Source organism: Sus scrofa, chromosome X (assembly GCF_054392235.1).
Source record: "Sus scrofa isolate SSC_HxYL_T2T_F1_AM1 chromosome X, Sscrofa_HxYL_maternal_Yorkshire_Landrace_v2.0, whole genome shotgun sequence".
In the NCBI taxonomy this organism is placed as follows: domain Eukaryota; kingdom Metazoa; phylum Chordata; class Mammalia; order Artiodactyla; family Suidae; genus Sus; species Sus scrofa.
In genome coordinates, this window is record NC_139401.1 from 46429546 (window position 1) to 46453271 (window position 23726).

At 54.8% G+C, this 23726-nt stretch overlaps 1 protein-coding gene and 1 long non-coding RNA gene across 7 annotated transcripts in view; one reads left to right on the forward strand and one right to left on the reverse strand.

Annotated features, from left to right (window-relative positions):
• Window positions 1-13347, forward strand: SUV39H1 (SUV39H1 histone lysine methyltransferase). Of its 6 annotated transcripts, none has more exons than XR_002340649.2 (7): window positions 1-43; window positions 2129-2274; window positions 4645-5307; window positions 8716-8816; window positions 10678-10824; window positions 10907-11036; window positions 11802-13347. XR_002340649.2 is itself a non-coding variant. In XM_021080076.2 (6 exons), exons 1-6 carry the CDS (start codon window positions 25-27, stop codon window positions 11933-11935), a joined length of 1422 nt encoding a protein of 473 aa, XP_020935735.1. In that variant the 5' UTR covers window positions 1-24; the 3' UTR covers window positions 11936-13347. The 6 variants fall into 6 exon arrangements, 4 of the variants coding, with proteins under 4 accessions (XP_020935735.1, XP_020935736.1, XP_084863492.1 ...); XR_014835164.1 differs by lacking the exon at window positions 1-43 and adding an exon at window positions 329-937; XM_021080076.2 differs by having other exon boundaries at window positions 10678-11036.
• Window positions 12117-23726, reverse strand: part of LOC146394579 (uncharacterized) — a 36174-nt gene continuing 24564 nt past the window's right edge. The window contains exons 2-3 of the long non-coding RNA XR_014835165.1: window positions 21031-21131; window positions 12117-12231 (exon numbers count right to left, since the gene is read on the reverse strand). This is a non-coding gene — a long non-coding RNA (uncharacterized LOC146394579). The remainder of the gene's footprint in view (window positions 12232-21030; window positions 21132-23726) is intronic.

Genomic DNA, 23726 nt, shown 5'->3' on the forward strand with positions numbered 1-23726 from the left:
GAATGTCGTTAGCCGTGGGGAAAGATGGCGGAAAATTTAAAAGGTGAAGCAGTGGCGGCAGCGACGCGGGCCCGCTGGCCGGGCCGGGTGGGCTGGAGGGGTGGCGTCGCGGGCTCGGGGCCCCGGCGTCCGAGGCCACGGGGCCGGGAGCCGGAAGCTCGGCGCCGAAAGGCTGGGGCTCGGGGCGCGCGGGCCTGGCGCGCGGGGCTGGGCGGGGCTGAGGGGAGGGGGCGCGTGCCTCGGAACGCGGCGGGCACGGGGCTAAGTGGGGACGCGGGAGGGGGGCGCGCGCCGCAGTTCGCGACAGGACGGCGCGCGCACGCGCGGGGACTTGTCGGGGAGGCCGCGCCCGCGCGCGGGAAAATTGGCTGCCGGTGACCGTTACCCGCTTGGTGTCCACGCGAGACGCCGGAAGGGGAGGGAAGGGAAGGGGACGGACCTCCTTTTCAGAGTTGGGGGACAGGGGACTCTTCAGGGGGAGGGTATCTCCTCGCAGCGTGATGGGGGAAGGGCTTGCAGCAGAGAGGACTCTTCCAGGAAGAGGTGCAGGGGCTTCCCTAATGGGAGAGCTGGATCCCCCCGTGCGCAGGGAAAGAGGGGTGACTCTCTCAGTATGTTGGGGAAGGCGGGCTCCTCTGGGTGAGGAGAGCTGCGGGGAGGATGGGTTCCACAGGTGTGAGGGGGACCTCTGAGGGTAGGCGGGTCCACCTGTGGTCAGTGCGGAGCCAGCAGCTGGTGTGAGTTGGGACCGCTTGAGCGGGGTTTCAAATGCAAGTTGAGGGTTTGAAAGGGAGAAGCATCAGAGGGAAAAGGAAGCGTGGGCACAGGCCGAATCTCCATTAGGCCCGCTTAAGGGAGCGGGGGAAATGCACACGTAACAATTTCGTAAAGCTCTTGGCCATTTGTAGTGTGACATCTATAGAGTATTTCATCATGAGTAAGTATTTGATTTTTCTAACGGGAGGTCGGAAATAGTAAACATTTTTAAAAGGTGAAAATGAATGAGGACTGACTACATTTGGAATAAGGGCTTGTGAAATGATTTGATAAAATGGCTTCTAAAGCACAGTCATTAAGAATATGCCTTGAACTGTAAGAAGCCTTTTTAAACTTAAAAAAAAAAAAATCTGCATGTCCGGGAAAATTCTGGTAGTCCCCAAAACATTCCGGGGATATTCAAAATAATTGTCGTCACTAATCTATATTGTCGTGTCTGTTCTTGAATTAAGAGCACAGCCCTTTGGGTGAGCTGCACCCTTCACAGAAGCATGGACCAGACAAAGTCGAAAACATACCTTGTGGGTTTAAGGCACCCAGAATAATCATTCAGGGAAGCTTCCTGTAATGTACTAACATTCCACAATCTCTCATTCATAATTCCGAAATTCAGAAAGCCCTGAAGACAAATTTGGAATCATTCAGTGGCAAAACTAGACTCCAAGGAGGGCCTGATCAGTGCTGCTACCTTATATCTTTATACCCTTTAATATGAAAAATTCAGGCTCTTGCTGTAGAAGTATTAATGTGTTTGATCATGGCTTGGTTCCCCTGACCACAACAGGGGTGTGTTAGGGCAAGTGTGGGCTATATGTAGAACTACGCTTGTAAAATCCAAAAAAAGAAATTTGGATTCCAAAAACATGTCTGGCCCCAGGAGTTTCAGATAAGAATTGTGGACCAGTCTTTCCAGTTTAGGCCTTTGTTCCGTGCTGCTCTGGAGGTTTTAATCCCATCCCTACCCACCCCCCTTGGGGCTATGCACCCTACTGAGATGGAGGGGGGTTCTCTTTCTTTTGCAAAGTGGGGAGAAGGATGGTTGGGTCCCAACTCCAGGCAGGTTTGCAGGCAGCTTCAGGAATGGTATGAAGGGAGTTGGGAGCTCTGGGAATAGATGCCTTTAGGACAATCCTTGCAGCAGATCCCACCCTGAAGTCTGCTGCTCCAGGGGTAGATGGGAGTAGCACGTTTTTGTTGTAGAAGGGTCTGAGCATTGGGAAGGCCTGTGGATTAAATTTCACTGACCGTGAGGCAGTCCTTTGGAAGTCTCAGGGAGGATCTGAGATCCTCTTTGACCCCTGGCCTCACCAGAATGCCTGGTAATAGTTCTTTCTGGCCCTCTTTGTTCCAGGATGCAGTGTGTGTTGCAAGTCTTCTTGGAATCAGCTCCAGGACCTGTGCCGCCTGGCCAAGCTCTCCTGCCCTGCCCTTGGCATCTCCAAGAGGAACCTCTATGACTTTGAAGTCGAGTACCTGTGCGATTATAAAAAGATCCGCGTGAGTCTGGGGTGACCATGGCCGGGACAGGGTTGACTCACCCCTGCCCCACATCAGTTTCCAAAAGGAATTTTCTCCTCTTATCTTAAAAAAAAAAAAATAGGATTAGTTGGCCCTCTTATCATCTCTCTTTTACAGGTGGGAAACCTAAGTAACTTTATGAGAGGGGCAGGAGCCAGAACGAATCCCCAAATAAATCTCTTCTTCCCACCTCCCTAGGAATACAAACCAGTTGCAGAGATTGAGATGCTGAGCCCACGAGTGGAGATGATGATAGCGAATGGTTACTCAGCACTTTGTGTGCTAGGCACTTCCTTTCAGAAACTGATTTAATCTCCTGAGCAACACTGTAAAGTGGGAACTGTTACTGTTGCGAGAGGAGGTAATGGCAGGATATTTAAGAGAACCGCCTGGAGCCTTGCACGGCTTGGGTTCAGATCCTGGCTGTGAAGCCCCAAGATACTCATCCAAATCCTCTGTGCTGCTTTTCCTCATCCATCAAATGGGGATAATTAGTAGGATCGCTCTCACATTGAGTTGTGAGGGTTAAATGAGTTAATAACACACGTAAGGGGCTTAGAACGGTTCCTGCTACCTCATGCCTGCTAGAAAAATGTCAGCTTCTTTTTCTTATTTATAGACGAGGAGACTGAGGCCCAGCCAAGTTCAATAACTGCTTAAGTCCCCACTGCTAGGGAGCGGCAGATCCAGGATTTGTACCCAGGGTGTCTAGTTGTAGAATCCGTGTCATGACGCTCTATCCTATAGCTACCGCTCGGCAAGAAAAGATCCTTCTGGCTGCTGTGTGGGAAACAGACCGTGAGGGTGAGGGTGGAGTGGGGGGGGGGCGGGAGAAGGCTGCTGCTGCCAGTGGTGGCAGTGACCGCGGTTTGAAGTGTGGGATTCTAGAGGTCGGTTTGCAGGCGGGGCTGGCAGGATTCGCTGAGAGTGGATGTGGGGGGAGTTGTGTGAAAAAGGAGTCAAGGGTGATGCCAAGAGCTGGGGCTCAGCAGCTAGAAGGAAGGACTAGGTTTGGGAGATTAAAGCTTGGACGTGTGACAGATGGATGGTAAGAGGGAGAGGGGGTCTGGAACCCAGCGAGCCTCACGCCAGAGCCCTTTTTTTTTTCTTTTCTTTGTCTTTTTAGGGCGGCACCTACGGCATATGGAAGCTCTTCAGGCTAGGGATCCAATCAGAGCTGTAGCTGCCGGCCTACACCATGGCCACAGCAACGCCAGATCCAAGCTGCATCTGTGACTTACACCACCACAGCTCTCGGCAACGCCGGATCCTTAACCCACTGAGCAAGGCCAGGGATCGAACCCACATTCTGGTGGGATTCGTTACCACTGAGCCACGATGGGAACTCCCCAGAGCTCGTCCTTTTTGCTTTTTGGGGGTTTTTTTGGCTTTTTCGGGCCGCACCCGCGGGATGTGGAAGTTCCCAGGCCATGGGTGGAATCGGGGCAACAGCTGCCAGCCTACACCACAGCCACCGCAACATGGGATTTGTTTGTTTGTTTGTCTTCTTGCTGTTTCTTTGGGCCGCTCCTGCGGCATATGGAGGCTCCCAGGCTAGGGGTCTATTCTGAGCTGTAGCCACTGGCCTACGCCAGAGCCACAGCAACTCAGGATCCGAGCCGCGTCTGCAACCTACACCACAGCTCACGGCAACGCCGGATCGTTAACCCACTGAGCAAGGGCAGGGACTAAGCCCACAACCTCATGGTTCCTAGTCGGATTCGTTAACCACTGCGCCACGACGGGAACTCCGCAACGTGGGATTTGAGCCGTGTCTGCGACCTACACCACAGCTCACAGCAAGGCTGGATCCTTAATCCACTGAGTGAGGCCGGGGATTGAACCCGCATCCCTGTGGATCCTGGTCAGATTCGTTACCACTGAGCCACGATGGGAACTCCCCAGAGCCTGTCCTTTTGTTTTTTTGGAGGGTTTTTTTTTTTTTTGGCTTTTTTGGGCCGCACCCACGGGATGTGGAAGTTCCCAGGCCACGGGTGGAATCGGAGCAACAGCTGCCAGCCTACACCACAGCCACCGCAACACCAGATCTGAGCCGCGTCTGCGACCTACACCACAGCTCTCGGCAACGCTGGATCCTTAATCCACTGATCGAGGCCAGGGAATTGAACCCGCACCGTCATGGATTCTAGTCTGGATTCATTACAGCTGAGCCACAACGGGAACTCCCCAGAGCCCATGCTTGTTAACCACTGCACAGAGTCTTTCCAGGAAAGGGGGCGGGCAGTGTGGGTGTCATCCACAGGTGTCGGGATGGAGGTCACATGAAGGCTGGCCCAGGGGTCTGGTCACTGATGGTGTCCATGTCTCCCCCTCCCCCCCTCCCCACAGGAACAGGAGTATTACCTGGTGAAATGGCGTGGGTACCCAGACTCAGAGAGCACCTGGGAGCCTCGGCAGAATCTCAAATGTGTGCGCATCCTCAAGCAGTTCCACAAGGACTTGGAACGGGAGCTGCTCCGGCGGCACCACCGGTCAAAGCCGCCGCGGCACCTGGACCCAAGCCTGGCCAACTACCTGGTGCAGAAGGCCAAGCAGAGGCGGGCCCTCCGGCGCTGGGAGCAGGAGCTCAACGCCAAGCGCAGCCACCTGGGACGCATCACCGTGGAGAACGAGGTGGACCTGGACGGCCCCCCGCGGGCCTTCGTGTACATCAACGAGTACCGGGTGGGTGAGGGCATCACCCTCAACCAGGTGGCCGTGGGCTGCGAGTGCCAGGACTGTCTGTGGGCACCTGCCGGAGGCTGCTGCCCGGGGGCCTCGCTGCACAAGTTCGCCTACAACGACCAGGGCCAGGTGCGGCTGCGAGCCGGGCTGCCCATCTACGAGTGCAACTCGCGCTGCCGCTGCGGCTACGACTGCCCCAACCGCGTGGTGCAGAAGGGCATCCGCTACGACCTCTGCATCTTCCGCACGGACGACGGCCGCGGCTGGGGTGTCCGCACACTGGAGAAGATCCGCAAGAACAGCTTCGTCATGGAGTACGTGGGCGAGGTAGGGAGTCGGGGCTGGGCGCCTGTTCCCGCCGCCGCCGTCGCCGCCCCACCGCTAAGCGCAGTGCGCCGGGCTCGCCCGCCCCTCTGTGTGCCTGCGGCTTCCCCGCACTCCCGGTGCGGTGGGCGAGGTGTTGGGGGCGGTGAACCCCAGTGTGAGAGACCCCACCCCAGCCGGGGTGAGTGGTCTAAGCAGGCGGGTAAAGCCCCCCTGAAATACCTCCGGGCTGGGCGGCCCTCCCTCCCCAGGGGAGCCAGCAAAGGGCAAAAGCGGGAACCGAAATCCAGGCAGCGTTCCTTTCAGCGGGCCCTGTGGGCTGCGAGGGGTTGTGTCACCTGACGGGGCACTTCCTCTTCTCATTTCCCCCGAGGGCCCAGCCGTCCGCCCAGCGGTGCCTGCCCAGGGAGGAGCACCTTTTGCTAGTCCGCCCAAGCGGGGCGCCGACGGCCTGCCGGAGGCGGGCGGGAGTGCCTGGGGGAGGCCGGCTTCCGGCTTCCTCCTCTGGACACGGCTCTGGAGAGCCGGCTGTAGGAGGCAGGCCCCCCCACCCTACCAGGCAACCCCAACGCTTAGCGGCGTGGTGCGTTGGAAGTCCGTTCGTTGGAAGTCCGTTCGCGCCTCTCCCAGCCCAGCATGGGCCTGTAGGTGGTGTCCTTCCTCGTGACGGCGCAGACACCCGGGTTCCTTCCCTCTTGTGCCTTTGCTGTGCTTCAGGGCCTTGGAGCCGCCTCTGATCCTCAGCACTGCGAGGCAGGTGGGCTGAGGCGGGGCAGACCCGGGGAGGCCTGGACGCGGTGCGCATGTCATGTCGGCGTGCACCTGCTGGTGGGAACCGACTCACGGGCCATAGCTCGGGGCAGAGGCCCGCGAAGTGTGACTTAGCCTTATGCTCAAGTGGAAAATCCAGAGGGGTGTGGGTGAATAACTAGCAAGTGCCCGCCACAGCAGGTGTCACGTTCTACACTGAGACACGGTGGGCACTTGAGGTGGGGCAGTTTTTTGTGCCGTGGGACCATCTCATGCATCGGGGAACATAAAATACCCCTGGACCGTGATCATTTAAATCCCTGAGTGTGCCCTGTTGCGATGACACCCCCCAAGCACCCCCCCCATTTCCATAGGTCTCTTGGGGGTGTGATTTGGCCGGGGAGTGACAGAATTGGCCTAAGGGACACACACCTGAAGCTGTCTCCACAGTAGTGATGACACTGATGGAGAGGAGCGGCTCCTGCTCTGGGGAACTATACCGTAGAGAGGGTCAGAGCACCGGCGCAGGGGCGGGGGCGGGCAGAGACCGGCTAGGGGCGGAGCGGCCACACTGCAGAGGACCCTGACGGTCTGGACAAGGTCATGTCCATGCCCCAGAGAATCCGGTGGTCGGATGGAGGAGATGGCAGAGGACCTGACAGTCTAGAGGAAGGAGGAGGTGGCCACAGCCCAGAGGGTTCCCGGCAGTCTAGAGAAGGGAAGGCCTGACAGTCTGTAGGAGGAAGAGGTGTCCGTGTCCCAGAGCCACCTGAGGAAGAGAGCGAGCGCTCCAGAGGACCCTGGCAGTCTGACTTAGGAAGTGTCCACACCCACACTGCCCTGACAGTCGGGAAACTCAAGTGTCCTCACCCCCGAGGGATAGTGACAGTCTGAAGGAGCTCGGGTCTACACCCAAGAGGCTCTGACAGCCTGGAGGAAGTGTCCACACCCTCAGCGCCCTGACACTCTGGAGGAGATGCCGAGACCTCAGAGGGACAGTGACAGTGTGGAGATGTCACACCCCGGAGGGATGTCCCCAGGGTGGGGGAGGAGGTGGCCACACCCACAGGGGCCCACAGTGGCAGAAGAGGTCCAGAGCAGCGGGTCCCTAGCTTCACTCTACTGCCGGTCTCAGGGGGGCACTGAGCGCAGGAGAGGCCTGGCAGGCGAGGGGGAGGAAGTGTCTACAGCCCATTGGCACCCTAAGGTCCCCACCACTCTTCCTTAGTGCCCTTGCTCCTCCACGCTGTAAACACAGGGCTTGCTGAGGACCCCCTCCCTCCCTGTCCTTACTCTTCCCACTCTGCACACATTCTCTTCAAGCTGTTTCTTGGTCTCCCTCCTGCCACGTTCAGTGACTTCCAGCCCCCACCCCCCGGCATCTGCAGACCTATGGGGCCTCCTAATAGCACCACAGGCCCCCAAACTGCCAGAGCCAAATGCATCTTCCTGGGTCCCCCTCCTATGAGGCAGCGTGGCAGAGGGGTGGGGGAGGTGGTGGACCCTGGAGTCTGGGTGCCTGAGGCTGAATCCCATCTCCACCCCTCCTCAGCGGCCAGCCTCTTTGTGTCTCAGTTTCCTAATCTGTAAGATGGGAAGATAAGAGCACCCACGCACCCACCTCATACACTTGTTATAAGAACTAAATGAGTTCCGAGGTGTGAAGCATTTGGGGGAAGCCCTTGAATGGAGTTCAGTACACAGCAAGTCCCACATAAGTGTTGGCCGTTAGGGTCCAAAATTCAGAAAAATCCAAAAAGGTCAGAAAGCCAAATGTTTCCTGTGCCGCCTTTGGCTACAAACCCCAACTGGACCTGGTAGAGGCCCACGTGTCGTCTGTTTACCCCACCTGACGTGCATGTTCATAGATTTCATGGCAGAAATATGAATTGACTTGATTCCGTGAGGCTGTCCTGCCGGGCACCCTCCCTGTTGACCCTGCTGTCCTCCCGCGCCCCTGCGCGACAGCCCCACCACGCGAGCTGCCCCTCCGCCTTCTGCCGGGACGGCCCGACCCCCGCCCAGCAGAGACCATATCGTGTTTTATCCATTCGGCAACACGCACTTCATATTTTAACAACTCTGAAATGAAGGTGGATCTCAATTTGTTTAATTAAATGATGGCGTATCATCATTTAATTAGTAGCAGCTCTTCCTTTCCTGGGAAAGGGCACACGCACTAAGTGAGCCTGTTGGGATTTCAACCAGCTATGGTACCTCCCCGAACACAAAACCACACAGACACGCCTTTCACACCCCTGATCTTGGGTTCTTCCAACCGCCCCTGTCGGGGCGGGGGCGGGGGGGCATTACGGCCATGGTCATCCCCATTCTACAGATGTGAAAACTGAGGCCCGGAGAGGGAGAGTGGGTTTAAAAGAAAAAGAAAAAAAAGCCTATGTGTCTCAAACTCCTGTGCTGCCCGATCTGGTGAAGTGTTGTCTTTTGGGTTTGGGGGAGGTTTTCTGGGGGGGGAGGCGCTGAGGAAACAGGCAGAGAGAAGGCTCAGGATCCTGTATCTGGGAGGGGGCAGAGCAGCAGGTGGCCTCCGAGGTTCTGGTTCCCTTTTCCGGCTGCCCGCCTCTAGCCCGTCCGTCTTCCCCCGTCCCTCCGGAGGACTGCTAGGGAGCAGGGACCTGGACTGATTTGTTCTCAACTCAGCCCTTACAGAGTGGGACTGAAAAGAAGACAAGAGAGAAGGAACCGTTTGTGCCCTGGAGGGTTTGCGGTGTGACTCACTCCTGGGGAGACTCAGGGAGCAGGTAGGGGCAGGACAGGCAGGAAGATGGAGCCTGGGGAGGGGGTGGCCGTATTCCCTCTGGTTGGGGAGGGGCCCGGGGGGCTCCTGAGCCCCCGGGAGAGGCTGCCCTTTGATCCCGGGGCTTCTAGAGGCGGCGGTGGTGGCGGTGGGTGGGGACTGGGAGCCTCAGGAAGAGCTGGACAGAGAAGTGACATCTGCTAGAGCTGACGTCGCAAGGAAGAGCGCCGTGTTCTCTGGGAGGTGGCGGGAAACGGACCTGGCTGTACTTCTCTTCCAGCGCGTCTGTGGCTCCTGTCTTGTCCCTCGGGAGAGAGTCCCCGCATTTCAACTTGGTCAGATCCCTTTTATGATCTGCAGTTCGCCTCAGTGGTGGTCTTTCTTTCCCATTGCCCCTCCAACTCTTAAGCCTCGTAGGCATCTGCATCCATCTCTGTCACCAGAGTGACCTGTGTCGCATGTGACCGTGAGGGCCAGAGGGGACCTGGTCCCTGCGACTCTCCCACCAGACATTAACCCCTGAGGGCCAGGACTGAGCCTGCTTCCGGTGTCTCCCCGACCCAGCCGTGACCTCTGAGTACCGGGACCAGGCTCAGGACTGGCCTCCTAAAAATCCCCTGAGTGAAAGGGCACAAGCAAAGATTTGGGGTGTGGGGGAGCCAGGTTCCTCAAGGAATGGAGCTGGAGCCTGGGGCAGTGGGCATTGTGGCCCGAGGGATAAGCCTTGGGCTTCTAAGGGGGTCATGGCTCAGCACTCAGGGCTCAGCGCAGAGCAGAGGTGGGAGGGGACGACGTAGGAGGCAGGGAAGAGGCTGGAGAAACCCGAGGCTGGTCAAGACCGGAGGCCGGAGGAGCCAGGAGGGAGGTCTCAGGCTTGCCTCTGCTGTGGCAGGGGGCACTGGGTCTCGGGAAGGGAGAAGCGGTGTGGTGGGGAGAGAGTGCCTGAGCTGCTTGGGGACCGCTGATGGACAGACAGGTCTGTGAGCTGGAAAGCAGAATGCAAGTAAAGGGCCCGTGTTGCATGTCTGCTGTGTACTGGGCTGGCACTGGTCTCTTGAGGGCGCCAGGAACCCGGGAGTGGAGTTCCCTGCCCCCCCCCCCCGCCAGAGGGCCGGCCCGGGCCAGGGCCTGGGGAAGAAGGAACAGGAGGGCTGGAGAGGAGGGCTGGGCCGTGGCAGCGGTTGGGGTGGGGAATTGGTCACTAGCATGTGGGTGGCAAGGACAGACAGGGACCCAGCCAGGGAGAAGGAGATGCCTGCTGCTGCGTCTTAAATACCAATTGCTGGCGCTGGGCGGTGTCCACCGGGCTGAGCCGAGGGTCTCATCTGTGCTCTGCTCTCTGTTCTTTCCTCTTCCGTCTGAGTTTTTGGCCTTGGCCTCTTTTTTTTTTTTTTTCCCCCCCCTTCTTTGAGATCTCGGGCCCTCTGGGGGCTTGGCCTTCTCTCTAGAGGGACCTGGGTCTTATCAAGGTTCTGTCTGCGTTCCTAACTCTGCCTCTGGCTCTCTCACCCGAGTCTCCCTCTCCCCGGGGGGTCCTCCCCTCCCTCCCCCTGTGCTTCTTGCTGTCTGGGGTCTGCACCGGCCTGCCCTGCGCTGGCTCCGTCCCCTAGCTGGGTCCCGCAGCACTGGGTCCCTTCCATGAGGTCTCACCTCGTGGGCCACTCTCTGCCTACCCCCGAGGCGCCCCCCCCATGCCCTCCAGAGGCCAGTACATCGCTGTCTCCTCTGCCACAGGGGTGGAGGCGCCTCCCTGCTCCCTCCTCCTTCCCCCCCGCCTCCAGGGGGGCCAGGCTTGGTGGGGGGGGGGCGGTCAGGAGCCCTGCTGGCTTTCCCGAGCCTTCTTAGCCAAGCTCCTCTTCCCCCAGATCATTACCTCAGAGGAGGCAGAGCGGCGGGGCCAGATCTACGACCGCCAGGGCGCCACCTACCTCTTCGACCTGGACTACGTGGAGGATGTGTACACCGTGGATGCCGCCTATTACGGCAACATCTCCCACTTTGTCAACCACAGTGTGGGTACCCCGCAGGCGGGCGGGGGGTCGGGAGGGGCAGGCGGGGCCCCTCCTCATCCTCCCGCTCTTCTCTTTTGCCCAGTGTGATCCCAACCTCCAGGTGTACAACGTCTTCATAGACAACCTTGATGAGCGGCTGCCCCGCATCGCTTTCTTTGCCACAAGAACCATCCGGGCAGGCGAGGAGCTCACCTTCGATTACAACATGCAAGGTGTGTGTGTGTGTGGGTGGAGGGGTGGCAGGGGACTGGGGATAGGGCCAGGGACACACAGTGACATGGGGCCTGAGGACCCCTCCCCCAGGAGTTTAAAGATGCTTTTCTTCACCCCGTCTCCTCTCTGGACTCCTGGACCCCCGCCTACCCTTTGGGGGTCCCTTCATTCCCCACTCTTGGACACCACCCCGAGACACTCATATCAGCTCTCCCAGGCTCCTGGGAGCACAGGGGGTGGGTGGGCAGTGTTTGGCTGAAGCGTCAAGAGCCCTCCCGACTCCAATCTTGTCTGAATTTCCCCAGTCCCCCAACCCTCCCCGCTCCTAACCCTCTTGGGCCTTCCTCATGCCAAGCCTCTGGACACCCTGTGGCCTCCAGCCAGTCCCCTTCTTGGCAGACTAGCCACCTCTGAGACACTCGAGGGGGGAATCTTTGGCAGGGGAGTTCAGGGGCCCCTCTGGGTGCCCAGGTGACCCTCCATTCCTGACCCTCGGAACGACCCTCTTGGTTCCCCCTGACAGCTCCCTGCCTCCCCCAAGGAGCCCCTCCCATCCCTGGCCGTCTTCCTAACACCTGAACACCCCTCTCGTGCTCAGCCCTGGCCCTCCCTAAGCTACCGACCCCGTGATCCCTTCCCGACCCAGATCCTAGACCTGCTCCCAGCCCCTAAGATCCCTGGGTCCCGTGGTAAAGAGGGTAGCGGGACCCTTCATCTGGGCCTCCTGGCTAACAAGTCCCCCCGCCCTGGCTGTGACCCTGCAGTGGACCCGGTGGACATGGAGAGCACCCGCATGGACTCCAACTTTGGCCTGGCCGGGCTCCCTGGCTCACCCAAGAAGCGCGTCCGTATCGAGTGCAAGTGTGGGACTGAATCCTGCCGCAAATACCTCTTCTAGCCCTTTGACGTCTGAGGCCAGACTGACTTTGGGGGCCTCAAGCTGCCCGCCCCACCCACCCACCGCTGCCCTCCTGTCGAGGAACGACTGCCAGGGCCTCCTCCCTGCCTCCACCTGCCCCATGCTCGGGGCCGCAGGGCCGCGGGGAGTCGTCCCCCCCCATCCCAGCCCCATCCGTGGGTTGCACTTACGAACCCCCGCCCGCCTTCGGAAGTGATTTTTCAACATCAGGACTTTTCTGCAGTTGGGATTCATGGCCTAGCGAGGAGGTCCAAGGGCTGAGCCCCAGCCCAGACCTGGAATAGAAAGATGTTTGTTTTTGCACCTGCTTCTGCCTGGAGCTTGAGGGGTCTGTCGCAGGCCCTCTTCCTACTGCCCCAAGGGTGTGGGGAAGCAGCCCCCTGGCAGGCTGGCACCAGAGCCCAGGGTTCCCAGCCCGCCCGTCTCCCCTACCACAGAGATGCTGTGCACGTGGAAGAAAGGGGGCTCCAGGGCTGGGGGCTGAGGCTGGTTCCTGCTCATGCTCACACGCTGACTAGTGTTGGCCCAAGAGCCGTTAGGGTCTCTTTTCCAGGGCTGTGCATCTGAGAAGTGACTCCCACTTGCCACTGGAAGGGGAGTGGCTGCCCACGGCCCACTGGCCAGCAAGGGGCGGTCCAGACTCTCGCAGCCCTTAAGGCGGGTTGGGACTGAGCTCTGCCTTTGGGAGTACACGGAAGGTGCCCGGGGCTCTCAGAGCTCGGAGGGTGCGAAGGAGCCCTGACCTGGGGTGTGACAACCGCTGGGAGTACCCAGAGCTGGAACCAAGACCTAGCTAGGCTGTAGATAGCACTTAGGACAAAATGTGCATTGATGGGGTGCTGATGAGGTGCCAGGCACTGGGCAGAGCACCTGGTCCACGTGGATTGTCTCAGGGAAGCCTTGAAAACTATGAAGGTGGATCCCAGGAAAGAGCCCATGTGGCAGAAGGCAAAGCACAGGCCAAGAACAGGGGGTGGGGATGGCTTACCCGAGAAGGTATGGCAAGGCAGGGGAAGCCTCTGCTGCCCCCTCCCCCCGGCCCCAGCCCCTAGCCCTTCGCGCTCACCTCGGGTCCACTGGTCTCAAAAGTTACCTGCCCACAAACACACGAAAGGCGAAGGCTCTGAAGGCTGCCTCGCCCCTCGCTTCCCCTGTGAGGTCTTCTCTAGGAAGCCCTCCCCGACTACCTGTGCGCAGAGTGTCCCTCCGTGAGACTGTGCCCCGCCACCAGATGCCAGATGTGTGTGTCTGTTTGTGTGTCTGCCTGTGTGTCCGTGTTCCCCACCCCCAGACTGACCTTCAGGCATGGACTGAATCTGATTCCCCTCTTGGATGTCCCTTGGCCCTACCCAGCCTGGGATAGGCATCAATAAAACAGATCAGTGACTGAACGACCCAAGGTGTGGGGACTGAAGACCTCGGGGCGGGGGGCGGGGGGGGGTGTGGTGCTCAGGAGCGTGTTCCTCAAACCTCAGCCCTTTGACCCCACACTCCCCGCTGTGTACCACTTGCTCCATCATCTGCATTGACAGCTTGACCTACAACTTGATTTATACTTCAGTTTCAAAATGCACTGGAAAAGCAAACTAACCATTGCTCTCTGAAGGCACAGACCATTACCACGGGTCCTAAACAAAAACGGCTAACCAGAGAAATACGGTGGAAATATAGAAACACAACACAATTCTAGCAGGAGCCTCCCTGCTCTACGAAGTTTTGAACCCAAAGCCTGCCTACGACATTCAAAGAGCAAAGTTTATATGTGCTGGGGGCATATTTTCTTGAGCACCTCTGTGTGCCAAGGTATAAAGCAGAGACCAAAGGGATGCTCTTTCAAGTATGCCTGTTTTCCTCATCCCTCAACCCAACAGCATGTACTATGACAGCCGAATTTTTTTTTTGTCTTTTCTAGGACTGGCATATGCAGGTTCCCAGGCGAGGGGTCCAATCGGAGCCTGTTGCCGCTGTAGCCACTGGCCTACACCACAGCCACAGCAACACAGCCAAATGTTTCAAAGACCTCACACACAGGTGAAAGCATGCTGAACCGCTCAGAGGCCTCAGGGCACCCTGGGCACAGGCCTCCAAGCAGCTCATGGACCTCACACTCCAGATATGGACCCCAGACCTCAGGGACCTCACACCGTGCGACACACGTCTCCCTACTCAGCGATCTCATACCTGGATGCGAACCCCACTGAGGCTGCCCTGAAACCGTGGGGCGCAGACCTCCAAAGAGCTCTGAAACCTCGAATGCTGCCTCACATGCTCCATCAGATTTGTGAGCCAGAGAGGCACAGACATCTCAAAGACCTCGCAACCAGGATACTGCTCCTCAGGCTGATCGGAGCCGTCGCACCTGCTCATCTATCCCCAAACTGCTCTGAGAGACCCCCCAGACAGCTGCGATGCGACACCCGGGGCGCGGACCACCCAAACACCCGAGAGCCTTCACGCTCTGTGGACACAGATCCCTAAATTGTTTCAAAACCCCATACCTTAGAGACAGACCCCCAGGTGGGGCTGAGACACCTGGAAGAGAGTGTCATCCCAGAGGCCTTGCTCCCTGGAACATAATGCCGCAACCAACTCCAACTCAAGCCCTGGACACAGACCCCCAAGGAGCCGTAGAGATCTCACAGCCCAGGAGCAGACCCCATTCCAAGAAGTCCAACCCTGGGAAACAGATGTCCACACAGCTCAGAGACCTCACAACTTCTGACACTGACCCCTAAACAGTCGAGGGCCAGGGCATCCTAGGAAAGACTACTGAACACGTCAGAGACCTCACGCTTTGTTTTTGTTTTGTTTTGTCATTTTCGGGCTGCACTGCAGCATATGGAAGTTCCCAGGCTAGGGGTCAAACCAGAGCTACGGCTGCCGGCCTACACCACAGCCACAGCCACACCAGATCCGAGCCTCGTCTGTGACCTACACCACAGCTCATGGCAACGCCGGATCCTTAACCCATTGAGCAAGGCCAGGGATCGAACCCAGCTCCTCATGGATACTAGTCAGGTTCATTACCCCTGAGCCACGACGGGAACCCCTCACCTCACGATTTGTAACCCACATACCCAAAGAGCTTGGAGACCCACACATCTGGACACGGATCCTCCACACAGCTTACAGACCTTATGTCCTGTGACGCAAATCCCAACTAACTGAGGTCACACGTCCTGGACACAGACCTCAGCTTAGAACCCTCACATCCGAGGCTAATCGCCCCCAAACAGCTCCGAATCATCACACTCTAAACACAGACCTCCCCATGGGGGAGAAATAGAGCACCCTGGACTCAGATCTCAAAAGCCCTCCCAGGAGTTCCCGTCGTGGCTCAGTGGTTAACAAATCCGTCTAGGAACCATGAGGTTGCGGGTTCGATCCCTGGCCTTGCTCAGTGGATTAAGGATCCAGCATGACATGAGCTGTGGTGTAGGTTGTAGACATGGCTCGGATCCCACGTGGCTGTGGCTGTGGCCGGTGGCTACAGCTCCGATTAGACCCCTCATCTGGGAACCTCCATATGTTGCAGGAGCGCCCTTAGAAAAGGCGAAAAGACAAAAAAAAAAAAAAAAAAAAAAAAAAAACAACCCTCCCAGAACTGCCACCTGGTACCCATCTCTGGGAAGATTTCAGACACCTGACCCTCGTGGACACAGATCTCCAAACAGCCCAGAAACCTCCCATCCTCGCCCCTGGGACACAGACCCACAGCAGCTTGGGGACCTCGCATGGTGGACGCAAGGCTCTCAAATAGCTCAGACCACTTCGAACCAGTGAGGCAGCCACGAAAACGACTCTGACATAGGACAGCCTGGCTACGGGTGCCCACGTGACTCAAACACCTCACCTTATGGGACAGAACCCCTCAAAGAGTTCATGCACCTCACAACCTGGAAAGCAGACCCACAAACAGGCCAGACACCTCGCAGGCAGACACCTGACACCAAAAGGCTCAGAAGTTAACAAACCTTATGCCCTAAGACACAGGACCCCCCACCCCTACCCAGCTCAGAAACATAACAACCTGCACACAGACCCACAAACACCCAAGAGACATCATAAGCCGGTGACAGAACCCCGAACCGCTCCGAGACCTCCAACCCCAGAAATAGACCCCCCCCCCAGGAAGTCAGAGACCTTGCACCCTGGGACCAAGCCTCGCCCTAACCCCTGCGGAGTGACCTTAATCTTGGAAACACACCCTCGCAGTTAGGGACCTCACCACCCCAGGGTACAAAGATCAGAGATCTCACACCCTGGGACACAGAGGGCGAAGCATCTCAGAGGCCTGACGCAGGAGAAAGACCTCAAACTTTGGAAAAAGATTCTGAAACTGCTCTGAAAAACAAACACGCTGAAAAATAAAACCCCCAGCATCACAGAGAACTCATCCCCCGGGACATGGGCGCAAAACAGTTCAGAGAGGTGGAGCCCAAAAGGCTCAGCCACCTCCCACCTGAAAAGAGAGATTTCTAAGCAGTTCACAGAGTTGAGAGATTTCACACACTGAAGCAAGACCTGCAAAGAACCCAGAAACAGCACTAACCGGTACACACCCATCCCCTCCCCCATGAAAAGCTCAGAGAGGAGTTCCCTTGTGGCACAGCAGGTTAGGGATCCAGCGGTGTCACTGCAGCAGCTCAGGTCGATGCTGTGGCTTGGGTTTGATCCCACGCCCGGGACCTTCCACATGCTGCAGGCACAGCCAAAATGGAAATGAAAGGAAAGGCAACAAATAAAATAAATAAAATGAAATAATAAAAAATAGAAAATAGGAGTTACCGTCGTGGCGCAGTGGTTAACGAATCCGACTAGGAACCATGAGGTTGAGGGTTCGATCCCTGCCCTTGCTCAGTGGGTCAAGGTTCCGGCGTTGCCGTGAGCTGTGGTGTAGGTCGCAGACGTGGCTCAGATCCTGCGTTGCTATGGCTCTGGCATAGGCTGGCAGCTGCAGCTCCGATTCGACCCCTAGCCCGGGAACCTCCATATGCCGCAGGAATGGCCCAAGAAGTGGCAAAAAAGACAAAAAAATAAAATAAAATAAAATAAAAATAAAATGAAATAGTAAAATAAGAAAATAAATAAAATGAAATAATAAAAATAGAAAATAAAATGAAATAGTAAAATAAGAAAAGAAAATAAATAAAATGAAATAATAAAAATAGAAAATAAAATAATAAAATAAATAAAATGAAATAATAAAAAATAGAAAATAAAAAATAAATAAAATCTCAGAGCTCTTGACCTTGGAACAAACCTCTAAATGAGTCAGATAGCTCACACCCTAGGAAGGAGGCCTCCCGAAAAGAAGAGCCTTCGCATCTGAAAATATGTCCCAAACAGGTCCTGGAACTCTCAAGCCAAAAGAACGTAGGTACCACATACTCTAGGACAGTCACCCAAACAGCTCAGTGAACTCACCCATGGAATGTAGACCCGAAAATGCTCAGAACTCCCAAATCCAGGATTCAGAAGTCCTTCTGAGACCTAGGATACAGCCCCTAAAATACTGTGCAAAGAAAGTACGCTGTATATAGAACATTGAGTAATTCAGAGACTTTAAATTGTGGGACATACCCACCTGAACAGATCAGGAACCTCACACCCTGGATCATATACACGAAAACAGCTCAGAGAATTCAAATTCTAGGAAATACACGCCCTGAGAGAACAGACCTCACATCCTGTGACATAGTCACAAAAAGATCAAACACCACATGCGCCAAGATATATGCTCATAAGCATTTCAGAGAAAAAGCATCCAGGACACCTGTACACAGATCAGAGCACACAGATCCTGGGAAACAACCCAAAGAATGCACCAGGGACCCATACCCACAAAGAGACCAGAGGCTCAAATCCTGAGATAAAAATACCAAATGGCTCGGAGATCTCAGATGCTGGGACAAAGCAAGACAGGTCAAAACCTTGTAACCTGGGACACAGAGCCCCAGTCAGATGAGACACTGGTGATGGACATACAGGAAGAGACCCTTTTGTCTTTTTAGGGCTACACCTGCGGCACATGGAGGTTCCCAGGCCAGGGGTCTAATTGGAGATGTAGCTGCTGGCCTACACCACAGCCACAGCAACGCCAGGTCCAAGCTGCGTCTGCGACCCACACCACAGCTCACGGCAATTGCAGATCCTTAACCCATTGAGCAAGGCCAGGGATTGATCCTGCAACCTCATGGTTCCTAGTCGGATTCATTTCCGGTGCACCACAACGGGAACTCATCTTTTTTTTTTTTTAATTTTTATTTTTATGGCCCCATCCAAGGCATACAGAGTTTCCAGGCCAGGGACTGAATCTAAGCCACAGCCTCAACCTATACCACAGCTGTGGCAATGTTGGATCCTTAACCCACTGCACTGGGCGGGGAATCAAACCTGTGCCTCCACAGCAACCTGAGTTGCGGTGCAGATAATATCAGATCCTTAACCCGCTGTGCCACAGCGGGAACTCCAGGTATCTCATGTCTTGAAGTACAACCACAAACAAATGTGACGCCCCAGGACATGCACCTTCAAGTAGATGAGAGACTTCACATCCTTGGGCGTACACCCACAGATGGGTAATAGTCTTTGCAAACTGGAAATACACACAGGACTAGATGAAAGACCTCTCTTCCTGGGACATAAATCCCCAAAGAGGTCAGAGAACTCACGTCTGAGGACATAGGAGAGACCTCAGTCCGTAAGACACAAAATATCAGACAGAGAACATACACCACAGATGTACACCTGCAAAGGGATCAGATACTGCCCACCCTGGGATATACGTCGAAAAAGCCCAGAGGTGGAGTTCCCGTTGTGGCGCAGCAAAAACGAATCCGACTAGGAACCATGAGGTTGCGGGTTCGATCCCTGGCCTTGCTCAGTAGGTTAAGGATCTGGCGTTGCCAAGACCTGTGGTGTAGGTCACAGACACGGTTTGGATCCCGTGTTGCTGTGGCTGTGGTGTAGGCTGGCATCTGTAGCTCCAATTGGACCCCTAGCCTGAGAACCTCTGTATGTTGCGGGTATGGCCCTAAAAAGCCAAAAAAAAAAAAAAAAAAAAAGAAAAGAAAAGAAAAGAAAAGCCCAGAGGGAGGCACATTCTAGGAAATGTATTTTAAAATCCTGGGATGGAGTTCTTGTGGTTCAGTGGGTTAAGAACCCGACATAGTGTTCATGAAAATGCGCGTTCAATCCCTGGCCTCACTCAGTGGGTTAAGGATCCTGCATTGCTGCAAGCTATGGCATTGGTCACAGTCTCAACTTGGATCCTGAATTTCTGTGGCTGTGGTGTAGGTTAGCAGCTGTAGCACCAATTCGACCCCTAGCCCAGGAACTTCCATATGCCACACATACGGCGGAAAGAAAGAAAGAAAGAAAGAAAGAAAGAAAGAAAGAAAGAAAGAAAGAAAGAAAGGAAGGAAGGAAGGAAGGAAGGAAGGAAGGAAGGAAGGAAGGAAGGAAGGAAGGAAGGAAGGAAGGAAGGAAGAAAGAAAGAAAGAAAGAAAGAAAGAAAGAAAGAAAGAAAGAAAGAAAGATCCTGGGAAACACATCCACAAAAAGATCAAAGACCACACAGCCTTGGACACATACCGGTGAACAGTTTGGGATTTCACATCTTAGAACACAGGGCAAGAAACAAATCAGAGATCTCAAACTCTGGATGACACACAGGAAGCCATCATACCCTGGGACATAACAGTGGCAGAACTGTTCCCGGACCTCACCTGCTGCGAAATACACACAGAAACAGATCAGAAACCTCGTATCCCAGGAACACACCCTCAGATAGATCACAGATATGAAATCCTGCAAAACGCATCCACACACCATTCACAAACCTTGCTTCCTGGAACATACAACAAACAAATCAGAGACCTCACATTCGGTGACTACACCGAAAGCCCTGAATTTCTGAAAAAACAGCGCACACAGATCAAAGACCTCCCACCAGCAGCAAGGTGTACACACAAAGTGGAGAGGGAGAGGTATTCTGGAATAGATGCCCACAAACAGCTCTGCCACAATCACATATCAGGAAATACACGCACAAACACCTCAGAGACGTCACATCTTTGGAGCGACACCAAACAGATCAAACGTGCAAATCAGGAGTTCCTGTCATGGCTCAGGGGTTAATGAACCCAACTAGCATCCATGAGGTTTGATCCCTGGCCTTGCTCAGTGGGTCAAGGACCCGGCGTTGCCGTGAGCTATGGTGTAGGCCGACAGCTGTAGCTCTGATTGGACCCCTAGCCTGGGAACCTCCATATGCTGCGGGTGCAGCCCTGAAGAAAGACAAAAGACAAAAGACAAAAAAAAAAAAAAAACCAACAACATGCAAATCCCACAGAGAAAGAGATGGGTCCTTGCACACCCGCAAAGAGATCAGGGGGGCTTGGGTTTTCGGACGTAAACTGACAAAAAGACTAGAGACCTCACAGCCTGGAGCAAACAAAACAAAACAAAGACTTCAAATCCTGCAACATCCATCCACAGTCAAGTTCAATACTCCATATGCTGAAAAACACATCCAGAAAATACACCAGATGGCAGACGTGACATCATGGGGCCCAGCCCACAAAGAGGTCAGAGGATTCAAGCACTGTAGCTTCCCACCGCTTGCTCTCTCCCTGACCTGGGCTTCTGCCATCATATCACTGTTTTCTATTTTTGTTTTGCTTTTTAGGGCTGCACCTGTGGCGTATGGAGGTTTCCAGGCTGCCGGGGCGGCGGAGGGCGGGGGGGGGGGTGTCGAATCGGAGCTGCAGTTGCATCTGCGACCTACACCACAGCTCACGGCAACGCTGGATCCTTAACCCACTGAGCGAGGCCAGGGATCGAACCTGCATCTTCATGGATACTAGTTGGTTTTGTTTCTGCTGCACCACGATGGGAACTGCCAGCACATTGTCTTTTGTGACTTTCCTGCTGTCCTCACATGGCCCTCCCTGTCTCACCAGACACAGTCACTCCATCTTCTCTGATCCTCTTTCAGTCACAAAGCCCATTAGGATTATACTGGATCCTCCTAGGTCATCTCCAGTCTCAGCACGCTTATGAATACATACCTTCCAAGTCCCCTTTTCCAGGTAAAACAACATATCAACACGTTCCAGGCATGGGGTGAGGACATATTGGATGATCCGTTATTTGCCCAAACAGAATAGCCCTGCAGAAAAACGAAAGGAAACCTCACATCCTGGGACATATGCCCACGAAACGCTGAGGGAATTAACATCGGAAGTCCCGCGGAGACCTTCCAGGGAGATCAGAGTCCAAAGAGGTGAGAGACCATCCACCCCAGGGACGTACGTGCAAAAGATGACAGAGCTGCACATTCTGGAACATTCAGCAAATACCGCTAAGAGTCCTCACACTCTAAGAGTTAAATCCACAAGGATATAAAAGAACTCACTCTCTGGGACACTCCTCCCAAACCTGACATGCTATGATAGACACTCACAAAGAGGTCAGAGAGCCACATGCTAGGACCCCCTAACAGACCAGACCTCTGACTCTGGGACATCCAGAGTAGAAAAAAGCCCACATATTGTTTCTTTTTCTTTCTCTTTCTCTCTCTTTCTCTCTCACACACACACATCAGAGACACACACATATATCAGAGACCTCACAAACTGGGACATATAACCCCAAATAGAATAGACCTTATGGGGTTCTCTTGTGGCTCAGCCGGTTGAGGACCTGGCATTGTCACTGCCACAGCTTGGGTCACTGCTGTGGCATGGGTTTCATCCCTGGCCCAGAAACTTCCATGTGCTTCAGAGGCCACCAAAAAGAATAGACCCCCCCTTTTTTTTTTTTGCTTTTTAGGGCTGTGCCCATGGCATACGGAGGTTCCCAGGCTAGGGATCCAATCGGAGCTGTAGCTGCTGGCCTACACCACAGCTCACGGCAATGCCAGATCCTTAACCCACTGAGTGAGGTCGGGGATAGAACCCGCAACCTCATGGTTCCTAGTTGGATTCATTTCCACTGCGCTATGATGGGAACTCCAAGAACAGACCCTTTTTACAAACACACCCAAGGAGGTGACCCACTCATGTGTGACACACACACACCAACAGATCTGAGAAATATAACCCAAGCCACACTAGAGACCTCCAATTCTGCAATGTGAACCAGCCAACCAACGTGGACCTTGTGTGCTGGTTAACATCCCCAGATACAGACAGACACCAGGAATCCTGGGGGCGCACAGACTCAAGATCAGAGAGCTCAGATCCTGGGAGGCACACCCACAGAGCACGTCTCAGAAACCAGCGACAGTCCCCAGGGGCATGGAAACACACCCATGGGAGAGCTGGCAACCTGGGACAGGCGCCTACAACGAGATCAGAGGCCTGGAGTTCCCACGTGGTGAAATGGGGATGGGCAGCGTCTCTGCAGCACCCGGACGCAGGTCCAATCCCTGGCCTGGCATAATGTGTTAAGGATCTGGCATTGCCCTAGCGGCTGCGTAGGTCCCAACCGTGGCTTGGATCTGAACCCTGGCCCTTGGAGCTTCTCTATGCTGTGGGGCAGGCAAAAAAGAAAAAAAATACCAGAGGCCTCACATTCTGAAATAAACACCGAGCACCAGCTCAGAAATCTCATATCTCAGGGGAGTTCCCGTCGTGGCTTGGCGGAAACGAATCCGACGAGGAACCATGAGGTTGTGGGTTTGATCTCTGGCCTCGCTCAGTGGGTTAAGGATCCGGCATTGCTGTGAGCTGTGGTGTAGGTCACAGATGCAGCTCAGATCTGGAGTGGCTGTGGTATGGTATAGGCTGGCAGCTGTAGCTCTGATTCCACCCCTAGCCTGGCAACCTCCATATGCCTCCTTGAGTGCAGCCCGAAGAAGCAAAAAAAAAAAAAAAGAAAAAGAAAAAAAGAAAAGAAATCTCATATCCTGAATATATCTATCCATATCTACCTACCTATCTATCTATCTAGATATCGATATCAATAGACCTTAATAGATGAGAATCTCACTTTGTGGCATATATGCCAACTAACAAGTAAAAAATGTTTAAAATGGAGTTCCCGTTGTGGCTCAGTGTTTACGAACCCAACTAGTATCCATGAGGATGCGGGTTCAATCCCTGGCCTCGCTCGGTGGGTTCAGGATCCGGCATTGCTGTGAGCTGTGGTGTAGGCTGGCAGCTGCAGCTCCGATTCAACCCCTAGCCTGGGAACTTTATATGCCATAGGTGCGGCCCTAAAAAGCCAAAAAAAAAAAAAAAAAAAAAAAAAAGCTTAAAATATTCCCATAAAACATCAGCCATCTGACAACCTGGAATGAATATATATATACACATACATACACACACACACACACACACACACACACACATATACACCACAAACAGCGCGCATGCCCAAAACATCAGAGCCCTGAAATCCTACGACGTGCATTGAGAAAGAGATGAGAGAACTCAAGTCGTGGGTGACTCCCATCAAACACATCAAAGACTCCACACTCTTGTTCATTTCCCAGTGAAAAGATCAGGCCCCTCGCGCTATCGGACACGTAGCCGCACACGGATGAGGGAAGTCCCATCACAGCACATAGACCTGGCTTCACTCACCAGCAAACATAACAGCGACGGCACGTCCCGAGACTAAGACACATGAACCGATCGGGATGCCTTCTCACATCCTGGGACATAAACCCAGAAACAGAGCAGGGGTTTCAAGCGCAGAGAAATGTCCCCGCAAAGGGTTCAGAATCCTTCCACCCCAACAGTTCAGAGAACTCACAGCC